We start from the raw sequence: 15,109 nt of genomic DNA, 5'->3' as shown, positions 1-15,109 counted from the left end.
CGATTTGGCTTGTACACTGTGTTCCACCCTAGCGCCGTTCCTATCTGTGTGTTTTGTGTCGAGTCCTCTTGTTGTTGTTATTTTTCGGTCTGCGTGCCGAGATTTTATTTTGGCCTACACGCCGATATCTTATCCCGGCCTGCATGTCGATACCTTATCCCGGCTTGCGTGTCATTGTCATATTTCGGCTTACGTGCCAATGTTTTAGCTCGGTCTACGCGCTGATATTTTAACCCGGCCCGCGTACCGATATTTTAACCCGACCTAAGTGCCGAGGTCACATGGTTTCGTGCCGTCCCTTCCAACTCCATGACGTATTCGGCTCCGCTTCATTAGATCCAGCTCTTCATCCGGTTTGTCCATCTACTCTTCCGGGACACGATAACTCGACCAGCGTCCCATCCGAGGGCGCCCCCTAGGCCAGGGTACGTTTTTCATACTCGTCCCTCATTTATTTCATTATTATATTGTTAGTCTGTTACTCATATGCTCGTTGGATCTGCCTCGAGCCTCGGGATACCAGAGACCGGGGCGACCCGGTCGCTGGCTGCAGTTAGTGTTGACCAGAGGACTTCTGAAGACTTGGTCAACACAGAAGTCATCTCAGCATACCCCCCCCCTCCGGGACACCGTGACTCGGTCCACATTCCATCCACCTCACCCGGCGATCCGTTTGACTCAGATTCCGGATGGGATCAGTGTCGATTTCGTGTCCCGACCTGTATGCCAATCTCATTGCCCGTCCTACGTGCCGCTAGTACCTCCCGATCTGCGTGCCGGTGGTTTATTTCGGTATGCATGCCGTTATTATCTCTGGACCTGCAGCTCCTCGTCCGATGCATTCATATACTCTTTCGAGTCATGACAACTCGAGCAGCGTCCAATCCGAGGGCGCCCCCTGGGCCAGGGTACGTTACCGTACTCACTCTCCATTTATTTTATTATTTCAGTATTAGTTTGTTACTTATATATTCGTTGGATCCGCCTCAAGCCTCGGGGTACCAGGGACCAGGGGGACCCCGTCGCTGATGCAGGTAGCGTTGACCAGAGGACTTCTAAAGACTTGGTCAACATAGAAGTCATCTCAGCATATCCCTTCCAGGACATCATGATTTGGTTAACATTCTCGTCACCTCATCCGACAGTCCGTCTGACTCATATTACTAATAGGATTATATATATAGAGAGAGAGATTTGTTATCCTGTGCGGCGCGCACATTCGCGCACTGTGCGCGCCGCGCAGGATAACAACTGTTTTTATTTTTTTTAAATTTTTTTTAATTTATGAATTAAAAAATAATTGAAAAAAAAATAAAAAATAAAATATTTTCTTAAGAGATCGCTCGGTTTTTTTTATTTTTTTAATATTTTAAATTTAAAAAATCAATTAAAAAATTTAACATTTCCTTATATAAATTTATATTCCCTTAATATATCCCCTTAACATATTACAATACTCAATAAATACTTAAATTAATTTTATTTTAATTTTTTTTTAAAACCAAACACTATAACCTAATTGGTAAGCCTAAACCCCTGAGGTAAAATCTAAAAAAAAAATAGCTTTAACACTATAACCAAAGCCTGAACCCTAGAAATAAACTCTTAAAAAATATTTTATTTTTATTTTTTTTTTCAATTATTTTTTAATTCATAAATTAAAAAAAAAATAAAAACAGTTGTTATCCTGCGCGGCGCGCACAGTCGCGCACTGTGACGTCGCGCAGGATAACAAATCTGTATATATGGAAGATCATAATCAACATTTTCATCATCTCATTCGACAGTTTGTCTGACTCATATTCCGGAGACGATCATATCTAATAGAGAGAGAGTTCACGATTCATTGTCATCCTCTACTCCCTTTCTAATTTTAGTGTCCAATGTCTGCTTCCAGTTATTGATATTTTCTTCTCCCTTTATTCTTCTTTCACAGGCAGGCTTGTTGCGGTGCCAGGTCTCTCTGCTCAGAATACGAGCACAGTCAACTTCTAATTATATATATATAATACAAGATTAAACAAGTAAGCCGGAGAACATAAAAATAATTGGTTGGAATAAATTAACCGGACGCGGACGCATTCGTTGACGATCAAACTCTGCCAGCTCTCTTTAATATTCCCGATCGAACCTGTCTCAGAACACGCTCGAGGAAGCTTCTCGGAAGCCGCGCGACGAACACCGTCCGCCACACACCTTCGCAGAAACTGTTCCATCGCCCCACAATTAAATACCAATTCGATCGAGATTGAACTGCCAGCCGAGCGGTCGAACATGGCGGAGGAGGGAAAGGCGGGAGGGGAGGCGACGGCGGCGGAGGAGGAGGAATACGAGGACCTGCTGCCGGTGATGGCAGAGCGGATGGAGGAGGACCAGTTTATGCGGGAGCTGTGCGCGGGGTTCCGGCTGCTGGCGGAGGCGGAGAGCGGTCTGATTACGCCGGCGAGCCTGAGGCGGAACGCAGCAGCGGCGCTGGGAGTGGAAGGTATGACGGCGGCGGAGGCGGAGGCGATGGTGAGGGAGGGGGACATGGACGGCGACGGCGCGCTCAACGAGCGGGAGTTCTGCGTGCTAATGGTCCGGCTCAGCCCCGAGATGATGGCGGACACCGAGGCGTGGATAGAGAGCCTGCTGCTAACACCGCCGCCGCCGCCAGCCGCCAGCGGCCGAAGCTAATTGACCATTAATTAATTGATAAATCTGTGACTCTGTCAATAAAGATCAGACGATGAATCATGTTGATCTTGTTGGATTGTAAGCCGTCAAAATTTTGGTATACAAATCTCCTCTGCCTTACTATTAGTTGAATTGCATGGAATCTAAAAATGCTAATTATTTTGTCATTACGCTATCTGAAATAATTAGTTGATTTCAAAAAAGAAAAACAAAAATGAAATGAGTATCACGTGTAGCTCATTTATTGGTCTGGCTCAATTGATAAATATATGAGATAATGCGACAAAAGTCGAAATCGCTCGCCTAGCGCCCCGTCGCACCCGACCCAAATAAATATATGAGATAATAATTGTACTAGTTGGGGATCAAAATTTAAGAGAAGATTTAATCATGTTTATTTGTGGGCCTTTCTAATGAACTTGTCAATTTGAATTCCTACTAAGTTTACTCACAATGACGTGGGGTAATTATGAGGAGACCGCTAACGTCGCACAATACCACGTATAGCTCATTTGCCCCAATGGGCATAGCGGTTAAGGCAACGTGGAGCTAAAGGGAGTGTCATGGCTCGATCTTTATTAAGATATGTGATAATGCTGAATTTAGTAGAAAAACTTATATTGGACGACAGTGAATAAAAGTACCTGATCTCGTCGGAAAGCGGTGGAGATGGCATGTTGAGCAGGTAGCCCTGCTATTGACTAGGAGAAGACTTCAAACTGGAGAAAAAGGACTCTTTCTTCTTCTCTACACACACTAGAGAGAGGGCAAAGGGAACGTTAGAGTGAGAACAAGTGAGGGGGCCGGGTCACTAGTGCAAGTCCTCTGACGCTCAAGACAGGACGATGGACGAGCGAAAAGTGGAGAAGAGAATGACTAGTAGAAGCATATGCATAATGTAAAGTGTGAGGACGTTTTTGCATACTTGGTCAACGGAGAAACCCCCTCATTTTATGCTCTCTAATAACCTCCGTAATAATGATGTGACAGGAAATATTTGATGTCAAAATATATCTGGTGATGGAAGATGTACAGCCTGAAAGATATGTAGCCAACTTCTGAGGAATCTTTCGTTACCGGTGTTGGGGTATGTCCGATGCGGTGTGTGCTTAACACGTTTTACAAAACATGCAACGGAAGCAAAAATACGATAATAAAACTATTTTATTACAACATATACCACACGCATGCAGAATACAATCACGCAGATATAATTGTAAAATAAAATTTTAAGAATAACAATTATTCTGGGCCTCCCTACGGATGATGCGTAAGAAAAAGGGCATCAACTTTAGTGACGTTCGTGAACCTTGTTTCTATTCGCATCCATGCCGAGATCTTCAAAACAACTCTGGTGAGCAATAAGGTTCACCTCTGATTGATACTAGCCAAGTGTGGAGGCGATGCAATCCAAGAAAAGTAAGAAGAAGCAAAAGCTTGAGGAAGGAAAACTCCTCCTTTGGCTCTTGGTGGGCAATGGCAGAGAGGGGAGAGGAGAGAGAAGAGTCTAGGTTTCCAAAAACCTAGACCTGTGTGTGTGTAGATCTTAGATGGGTTGGATGAGAAAAGCTTAAACTCGATCCAAATTCTTTAACCAAAATTTGGCTCATTAAGCTCTTAGTTTGATTCATAAACAGACCAATTTGGTTTAAACCAAACCAATTTGGTTTATTACTAAACCAAATATGGTCTAACTCTCCCATAAAAGATGTGATCCATCCATACTTCCGTTCTAATAAAATATATTTCATATTTGCCCTTCGTTTGGTCCAACCAAACATCTTATCTCCTGATATGAAAATCAAAATTTCAAACTTATTTTATGACTTTTATATACTCATATTGTGTGTGATCCAATAGACTCTTAGTTTATCTTGGTCGTCTATAATTTATTATTTAATTAAGGATTGATTATGAGTGACATCTAGTAGTACATCATGATCCTCAATTAATCAAAAAAATCATAGTTGATTCCAGAACTAGTTCTAAACCCTTCAGCAGCTATAGAGAGTTGTGCCTTGTTCCTTTCACTCATCTTATACCCACTTAGTTTAGGGCATGGTCTATGTGTTTGTCTCCACTAGACTAACTACGTCACATCTTGCTCAAGTAATATTTTCTCATCCTGTTGATTCAAATTACTCTTATATGTGTCTAAAAGTCTCATACTCTTAATATGTGATGCTTTGTAAAGACTTTGAATAATAATCTTGATAAGTGGCCACAGGGTATACGTCTCATTGCAAGGAGTAGTGAATCCTCTATAGGTTATCTAAACACCTTCAAGCACTTCGACTTATACCCAATCATCTCAGGTTCACATCTCTAAGGAGATAATTTACTTAAGATGTCAAAGTATAAATCTCCATGACCAAGGTGACTTGAATACCTCAAGTCGAAGGAAACTTACACTCAAGCTGTAGTAAGTACTTCACAGACATATCCATATATATAGAGAACGATATGAAGCTTTACAACATGTCACTCTAATGAACTAATTACCATAACTAGCATCCAAGTTTAACTCTTGACATCTTAATGTCTTCGGCTAGTGAGTAACAGCTGTTTGGTTAGGCCAATGAGTATAACCTGTGCTAGTTTTATAGAATCGATGATGTCCAAATACATCAATTCATTGATTAGGGACTGTTTCAATACTTTTATAATTGCACATGTAGAGACTCACTAGTTGTGATCCAATCACAAGTTCTCTCATGCTATGAGTCGTATTACGGGCATTCAGTAAATGAGTTTAAGACCATTCAAAGACACAAGTAAAGCGCACTTAAATAGTAAATCTATATTTATCGAAATAGACAGTACAAATTATAAGACGATTTCCTTAGGACACCTCTCAAACATAACATACTTCCACTTGGCCTAATGTCAATCGCTATAGTGTCCTAATCCATAAGCCTAGACGTGACTCTCAAACTTTCTTTGTGGTAGAGCCTTTGTTAAAAGATCCGCTAGGTTCCTTTCAGTGGAAATTTTTTTGAGTTATATTTCTTTCCTACTGATGATTTCCTTGATTAGATGATAGCAGCGAAACACATGTTTGGATTGCTAGTGAGACCTGAGTTCCTTTGCTTGTGCAATGACTCCAGTGTTGTCGTAGTAAATGGATAATGCTTCAATAATGGTTGGAGCCACTCCTAATTTAGTGACGAACTTCTTGATCCAAACTGTTTCCTTTGCTGATTCCGAAGCTGCAATGTATTCTGCCTCACAAGTAGAATTTGCTACGGTGTCTTGCTGGGAACTCTTCCAGCTAATTATGCCTCCGTTCAATATGCATATGTATCCAGACTGGGACTTGGAGTCATCTTTATCTGTTTAAAAGCTGACATCCGTATACCCGCGTATAACCATATCACCATCTCCATATACCAAGAGCATATCCTTAGTTGTCAAGTACTTAAAGATTGTCGTGACAGCCGCCCAATGATCCATTCTTGGATCTGATTGGTATCTTCTCATGACACTTAAAGCGTATGATACATCGACCTTATATATAACATAGCATACATGATAGATCTTATCGTAGATGCATAGGAAATCTTATTAATGCAAATCCTCTTATCTTCTTTGCATGGACACATAGATTTTGAAAGGTGAATTCCATACCTCATAGGTATGAAACTTTTTTTAGAATCAGACATACTAAACCGTTTTAGCACTCTCTATAGATCCTCATCCCGAGGATATAAGTTACTTCTCCTATATCTTTCATTGGGAACATCTTAGACAATCAAACTTTAACTGACTGTAGAACTAGCACGTCATTTCCTATGAGTAATATGTTGTTAACATATAATATTAGGAATTTGACTACACTCCCACTAACCTTTTAGTGTATCACAAGGTTCGTCAGGATTTTGTGAGAAATCAAACTCTTTGATTACCTTATCAAAATGGATATTCCAACTGCTGGATACTTCAGTCCATAAATAGATAATTGAAAGTTGCATACTTTATTTTTATCAACAGATGTGAAACCCTCGGGTTGTATCATATATACGTCCTCGAGTAGGTTTATATTAAGAAAAGTTGTTTTCACATCCATCTGTCATATTTCATAATTATAATAAGATGATATGGCCAGGAGTATCTGAATGTATTTAAGCATAGCTACTGGTGAGAAGGTTTCATCATAATCAATTTCTTTCCTTTGATGATAATCATTTGTCACCAATCTTGCTTTGCAGATAATTACATTACCATCCATGTCAGTTTTCTTCTTAAAAATCTACTTGCACCCAATAGGTGTAATACCTTTAGGTGGATCCACCAAGTTTCAAATTTAGTTTTCATACATAGAATTCATTTTAACTTTATGGCTGTAAGTCACTTGTTCCTTTCTAAACTTTTCAGAAATTCTTCATAATTAGTAGGTTCCTTATCCTCGATGAGTAATACGTCATTCGATTCACTTATAAGAGATCCATATCTTTCAGGAATATTGTGTGTACTACGAGATCTATGAGGAAGTTGTTTAACTATAGGTCCAACTGATGGTTAATCATTATGAGTAATCGGTTGTGATTCTTGATTAGACATCTCTTCAGTGTCTATTGGAGTCTCTTGAATTTCATCAAGTTCAACCATACTCTCACTTGTTTCTTGTAAGAGAAACTCTTTCTCTAGAAAAGTCGTATATCTTAAAACAAACACTTTTTTCTCCAAGGGATATAGAATTGGTTTCCTTAGGGTAACCAACAAATAGACATTTATCAAACTTAGCATAAGTAAGATAACCCCATATCTTAAAATGAGATAGATAAAGTTTCTTAGCCTATATTTCATATGAAGTAGTAGATATTGTCTTAGTCAGGAATTTGTTTAGCAAGTAAACAGCTGTCTCGAGTGCATAATCCCAAAAGGATTTGGGAAGACTTGAATGATTCATCATTGACCTAATTATGCCCAACAAAGTTCGGTTCCACCTTTCAGATACACCATTATGTTGTGGCGTATAAGGCGGAGCCCATTGAGGTAATATTTCATTGTCTCTTAGATAATTTTGAAACTCTTAGCTTAAGTATTCATCACCTCGATCGCATCTATTAGAACTCGTGCGACCGACAAGAGAGGGGGGATTGCCTGTATAATAAAATCGAACCTTTCTCGATCTTTCAGATAAAATTAGTAGCACAATTAAATTAAAGCAATTTAACAACTAATAAAATAAAGAGGTACAGAAAGTTACTTGGTTACAACCTAGGTGGTTATTAATCCAAGGCAAAAGAAAACACTAAAAATTTCCTTCGATGAAGGCGGAGAAGCCTCTTACACTCATTAAATGCTCAGAAAAAAACTAGGAAATGAATATTAAAGTTGTTGAATATTTCCTAATTCCAGGGGTCTTTTTATAGCCCTTGAAAAATCTTATCCGACCTTGGAAGGCGCCTTCAATAAGCTTGAAGGTGCCTCCAGCGTGGCAAATGTTATCGTGCGAAGATAGAGCTTTATCTTCACTAACAATTACTTTTTGCTCAGTCCAAGGCACTTTTAAGTGATTGAAAGCGCCTTCCATAAAGGCTCAAAGGGGCCTTTAAGAGATTGAAGGTACCTTCCACTAGAAAGGCGCGAGGGCGCTTTCAGCCACGTTGGAGGCGCTTTTAGTAGCTCTGTTTGCTCTTCCGCCGCTCCGTTTACTTGGGTGATTTCGTCCATCCAAAATTGGGCTCACTCGGACCCATCTTCCGGTCTTCTTCTCGAGCAAGCTTCTGCTTCAACTTCTCGTCCCTTGGAAACGCCGTGCGCTTCCTTCTCGTCCGACTGCGTACTCTTCCACAACACTTCGTCCCTCGGACGTAATGAGCCCATCGACTCTCTCCTGTTTCATCTTTCGCTCGACTTCTTGTGATCCTAATTTTCTGTACACTTAGACACAAACCATCAAAATACACACCGAACTTAACTTAACTCGGTTGACCACATCAAAACTACCTTGGGGTACTAATAGGATCAAAGTATTTTAATGCTTTTACCAAGTTATTTTTCTACTTTATTTCTAAATTCTTTAAACTTTTCAATAGTTTTAGACTTGTGTTTCATAAGATACACATTACTAAATCATGAATGATCATCGATAAAGGTAATGAAGTAATTATAATCTTCTACTGCTTGAGTTGACATTGGTCTATATACATCGGTATGTATGAGACCAAGTAACTCTTTGACTAGTTCACCCTTTCCAATAAAAGGTAACTTTGTCATCTTGTCTTTAAATATGAATCACATGTATCAAACAAATCAAATTCAAATGATTCCAAAATTATAAGTCTTTGCAATTTGGACATGTGTTTTTTATTTATATGACCAAGGCGACAATGCCATGAGTAGGAGGTTATTTGATTATCTTTTTGAGCATGTTTGTTGCTCGTTTCAATATTGATTACATCGTCGGATATATCTAACATGTAGATGTCATTGCATAAAGTTTTTGTACCATAAAGAACATCATTTAAAGTTATATAATAATAATTGTTACTAAAAGTTAAATGAAAACTTTTTTATTTAAACAAGACATTAGAAATTGTTGTATAACTCACAAGTACACGACTATCGTCAAGTAATAAAATATTGATCTCATAGGGACTATTGATTAAGTACTAGTTAACTTTGCATAGCAAATTATCGAGGGGCAATCGAGACATTAACTAGCATCATAGGGGCAATCGAGAGTTGGTTCACAAACCCTAGGAAGAGACAGATTGAGAGAGTTGGGTGGTGGATGATTGATTCTAGGAGTTTGGTTTCACTATGATGCTAGTTAATGTCTCTATGCATTATTCATCTCCTTATCTCCATGCCTACACTTTATAAAATTTCTAACTAAAGTTTGGCTCAACCCTGCGAAGATTGCACCGGAGAGTTTATCCAAGTTCTAACATCATTAAGTAAAGAAACAACTTTAGAAAGTCCGGTTAAAGGATTATCCCAAGGCCTCCCAATCATATAATCCTAGAATTATCCAATTTACTTTCTAATGGTAGATTAATGCAACTAAGTAGAAGAGGTAACCTAGAAAGCCCAGTTAAAGGATTACCTTCTGTCACAGGGTCCCCCATTCATACAATCTAGATTATACAAGTCACTTCCTAACATTAATTTTGGAGAAGCCCTCTAAACTCTAATTAGATACTCCTTTATAGTGAATCAGTCTCCTTGTAAGAGGATTATTCTAGAAAATCCTCTTAAATGGTTATCCCCTATCACAGAGTTCTACGATCATATAATCTATTACTTCTCCTCTATAGAGTGACAAATCCATCACAATCCACATGCATATATAACACACATATTTCGTCAAACATATACAAGGTACAATACATAAGAACAAGTCATAAATACTTCATTGAATAAGAAAACAAGTAAATACATAGTTCATACATCAATATCACATCACAAACACTTCCTACATCAAAGAATTGGAGGACCTACACCATTGCAAGAAAATACAACCAAAAGACAATGAAAGTAGTAAACTATAAGTCAATATATGGAAATAGAGAGAAAAGAGTGCTTATCCTTGAAGTCCAACATCTTTAGACGCGTTCCCTTACTCCAAAGGTGGACGGATGATGCGGATCGACGGAGATAGAAGTTCTAGGGTTCCCTTAAGGGGGGGAGAACCCTTCTCTAAGGAAAGGGGCAGAGGTCCAAGCCAAAGATGCAAGAAAAGGAGATAAAATCTCCTTTTATAGGAAGGGGGCATGACCCCCTCGTGTTCTCCGCCACACGGTTGTGCCTGGAGGCACGATCGGGACGTGGATTACCGCTGGTGAGGGGGCACGACCTGACCCTCAATATGTTCTGGACAAGAAGCATGGCCAGACCGTGTTCCTCTCTAGAAATCTGGAGGCACGACTGTGTGGTTTCAAACGGTCATGCCATGGATGCTTGCTGGTGGGAGGCACGACTATGTGGTTTCACACGGCCACGCCCTGGATTCTTGGTGGTGGGAGGCACGACCGTGTCTCAAGGCATGGCTTGCCAATATTGGCTCTTTTCTAGAAAGGAGGCATGGCCGTGTATGCTTGTGTAGCTTGCCCTTAGGAAAAGACATAGCCATGTCTCATGGCCCTAGTAAAAGACTTGACCATGTTTATGGCCCTAGTAAAAGACATGGTCAGGTCTTATGGCCTAGGAAGAGACATGACCCTATCTTATGGCCCTGGGAAGAGACATGATCATGTCTCCTGGCCCTAGGAAGAGACATGACCCTGCCTCATGGCCTTGACATGGCCCTGGGAAGAGACATGGCCATGTTTTACTAATTCTCTTCCAAATTTGCTCCAATGCTCCATCTTTGCTCCAAAATGTGTCCTATTAATGAAAAAATAGATCTCTGAATAAATAGAATGGAAGTATAATATAATAATAAAATAGAGTGCAATAAACATAGATTATACTCATGAAATACAAGTAGATATGCGTTAAAGAATGTCTAAAAACTAATATAACCTATGCACATAAGAAACAATGCTCTTTATTAATGTAAAAATGAAATAATAATTATCCATTTCTAAGACAAGTCCACTAGGAAGCTTCAATAAATATGTTCTGATAGTGATAGTTGCAACCTTTGCTCCATTGTCAACTTACAAATTTATTTCTCTCTTGACGAGTCTTTTGCTATTCCTTAGCTCATGTATATCATTACATATATGTGAGATACACCCGGTATCTAATATCCAAGTGTTGGGGAAAATAATATAACAATCAATAATGAAAATACCTGAAGCAGATGAGACATTAGATGTCTTCTTCTTCTTCACGAACTCAAGATAAATTTTGTAATTTCTTCGCCAGTGCCCCATCTTGTCACAATGATGGCATGGACCCTTTGTTACCGGTTCTACTATCTTGATCTTTTTCTTCTTCCTAGTAGTTTGATGCTTTGACTTCCTCTTAGAACCTTTTTGAGGGATCTTCTAACATCAATATCTTCTGTTCTTTTCTTTATAAAAGGTTCTACATCTTTTATCATGTTGATTAACTCTGAAATTGTGAATTCAAAGAGGTTCATTTGATAATTTATCACAAACTGTGAATAGCTAGTGGATAAACTGTACAGAATTAAGTCAATACTTAATCCATGATCCAACGCAAAACCAAGTGATCCTAAACACTCAATGTAGCCATTGATCTTCAGCACAAATTGTACCGCAGATGAACCCTCCTGCATCTTTGAGTAAAAGAGTAGCTTGGTGACCTCGAACCGTTTGGATCTAGCTTGCTCATCAAATAGCTCACGAAAATGAAAAATAATTATATAAGCATCCATATGCTCATATTATTTTTGTAGTTCAGGATACATCGAGGCCAGCACGATGCAACTTGCAAGCTCAGAGTGAGCCATTTGCTTTTCAAAGATCAATATATAGTTTAGTGTTGCATCATTTGCTATATTTATAGGAAGTGTCTTTTCAATGATATATACTAGTTTCTCAGCCTTGAAAATAATTCTCATGTTTTGAAATCAGTCTAAGAAGTTTGACCAAGTTAGTTTGTTTGAGTCCATTACCAAGCGTAAATTCAAAGACATCATAATTAAATGATTAATCTAGAAATACAAATAAGAGAATGTATGAGAGAGTCAATTTTAATCATGTAAACTGTTTATATATAATAAAAATTCTTGCCTATTTATCGAATTTAAGAGCTCTTATGATACAGGAGATGGTAGGTTTTTTCCAAGTGGGTTGATATCCACTTCAGATAAGAACAACCTTGGTTTTGGCACAGCAAGTCATTCTTACCTGCAGTGGTAGGTATCAAGTATACCGATTACATATTGCATATATGCAACTATCATATTATGCTATCAATCAATTGATATTTGTATAAACATTGGATTGCTAATACATTGGATTGCTAATATCACCCAACTTTATCTCTATCTATTTGACCTTGCCTTTGGCATAATAAATCAACGCTTCAAGTTAAAACCAACCTGTTAATCATGAGATCATATCTTAATGCTTTGAACATATTTAATTTCAGGTAGAGCTTGGCTTTGGCACAACAACTCAAACAAGTAATTAAACTCTAGTTCTTTCCATATTGACAAGAGGTGTAGGTTTTAATATTTTATAAGAGATTTAGGTCTCATCGTCATCATGTATATGATCTATCTATATGACATCACATATATGGCAAATATGATGAGATAACATCACACACGCATAACATAATTACATTTAATCATGGCATAAAATTAAAGTTAATTAATGCCGCTATATGACATACATATGCCATGACATTAATAAATTTATAGTTATCATAATTTTATTTGGATATAAAATATATTTAAGGATTTAATTTCCATAAACCAAAATTCCTTAATTTAGATTAGGAAATAAATTTTCAAGTTTAACCACATATTTATCTTAAGGAAATAATTCTTAATTAAGTAAATCTAATTAGCAAACAATTTTCCTAATTGAAATTTTCTTAATTATTTCAAAATTTCTAAAATTAGAATTTTTTAGATCGATCCAAGTTATGTCAATCGATTGGCACAAGTTACCGATAGATTGGGAGGTTCCTAATCGATTAGTGATCGATTATAGCCTTTACTTTTCGAACAAAATTACTCTTAATCAATTCAGTAATCGATTCAGGGGCTTAATTGATTGGGTAGTCGATTACGGGACTTTCTGTTTGCGAATACACATCTCTTAATCGATTGGGTGATTGATTGAGATGCTTAATAGATTCAGCAATCGATTAAAAATTTCTGTACGCAATTTTAGAGCTCCTAATTGATTGGGTAATCAATTCAGATGTTCAATCGATTATGAAGTCCTCTGTTTGCAATTTTTTTGTTGTTTAATCATTTGATTGCCAATCGATTAAGATCGATTGAATTGATCAACCAACCGATTCAGAAGTCAATTTTCAGGATTTTTGGCTCCTTAATCAATTGAAAACAAATTCCAATTGATTGAGAGAAACTTTTTAACGTAAATTTAAACTATATATCAATTAAATCCGCCGTTAATAGATTGATAAACATATCAATCGATTAGTTGATCGATTAAGAATGATTCTATGAAATTTCCAATATCATATTAGGAAATAATTTTCCTCTTTCGTAATTTCCTAATCTCCAAAACAATGAAACTACGGTTACTACAATTCGTAAAATAGATTTTATGATCATGTCAAAGCACGATCGGACTCTGATACCACTATTGGGGTATGTCTTATGCGATGTGTCCTTAACATGTTTCACAAAACATACAGTGGAAGTAAAAATATGATAATAAAACTATTTTATTACAACACATACACCACACACATGCAGAATACATTCATGCAAAAATAATCATAAAATAAAATTTTAATAATAACAATTATTTTAGACGTACCTTACTGATGATACATAGGGAAAAGGGCGTCAACTTTAGCAATATCCCCAACCCTCGCCTCTATTCGTATCTACGTAAAGATCTTCAAGATAACTCCGATGAGCAACAAGATTTGCCTCTATTAGTACCAGCCAGCCATGGAGGTAATATAATCCAAGAGAAGGAAGAAGAAGCAAAATCTTGAGGAAGGAAAACCTCATCCTTTGGCTCTTGGTGGGCGGCGACAGAGAGAGGAGAGGAGGCTAGGTTTCCAAAAACTTAGACCAATGAATAATGAATTGGATTCTCTCTTCTCTCCACCTATATATATATATATATATATATATATATATATAGAGAGAGAGAGAGAGAGAGAGAGAGAGAGAGAGAGAGGTTGGACTAGAAAACTCAAACGCGGTCCAAATTTCTTAACTAAAATTTAACCCATTAACCTTTTGATTTGGTTCATAAACAAACCAACTTGGTTTAAGCCAAACTAATTTGGTCCATTACTAAATCAAATAGGGTCTAACTCTTCCATAAGAGATGTGGTTTATCCGCTCTTCCGTTCCGATAAAATATCTTCTATATTTATCCTTCGTCTAGTCCAACCTTATCTTGATCTAAAAACTAAATTTTCAAACTTATTTTATGTCTTTTAGATACTCATAGTGTGTGTGAATTAATATGTTCCCGGTTTATCTTAGTCATCCATAATTAACTATTTAATTATGGATCAATCATGAGTGACATCTAATAGTACATCATAATCTCCAATTAATCAGAAAATCACAGTTAATTTCAAAACTAGTTCGAAACCCTTTAACAGCTATAGAGAGTCATGCCTTGTTCCTTTCACTCATCTTATATCCACTTGGTTCAGGATATGGTTTATGTGTCTATCCCCACTAAACTGATTACATCACACTTAGTCCAAGTAATACTTCCTCATCCTGTGGATTCAAATTACTCCTATATGTGTCTAAAAGTCTCATACTATTAACATGTGATGCTTTGCAAAAACTTAGAGTAATAATCTTGATAAGTGGTCACAGGGTATACATCTCCTT

At 37.7% G+C, this 15,109-nt stretch overlaps 1 protein-coding gene across 1 annotated transcript; it reads left to right on the top strand.

Annotated features, from left to right (window-relative positions):
* The first annotated feature begins 2,250 nt into the window (after window positions 1-2,250).
* On the top strand, window positions 2,251-2,808 carry LOC121990357 (calcium-binding protein KIC-like). Its single transcript, XM_042544499.1, has one exon. It carries the CDS (start codon window positions 2,275-2,277, stop codon window positions 2,674-2,676), a length of 402 nt encoding a protein of 133 aa, XP_042400433.1. The 5' UTR covers window positions 2,251-2,274; the 3' UTR covers window positions 2,677-2,808.
* The last annotated feature ends 12,301 nt before the right edge of the window (window positions 2,809-15,109 follow it).

The sequence above is a fragment of the Zingiber officinale genome, chromosome 6B (genome assembly GCF_018446385.1).
Source record: "Zingiber officinale cultivar Zhangliang chromosome 6B, Zo_v1.1, whole genome shotgun sequence".
Taxonomy (NCBI): Eukaryota; Viridiplantae; Streptophyta; class Magnoliopsida; order Zingiberales; family Zingiberaceae; genus Zingiber; species Zingiber officinale.
The sequence above is the reverse complement of the archived record's forward strand: the minus strand, read 5'-3'. Positions and strand labels throughout refer to the sequence as shown.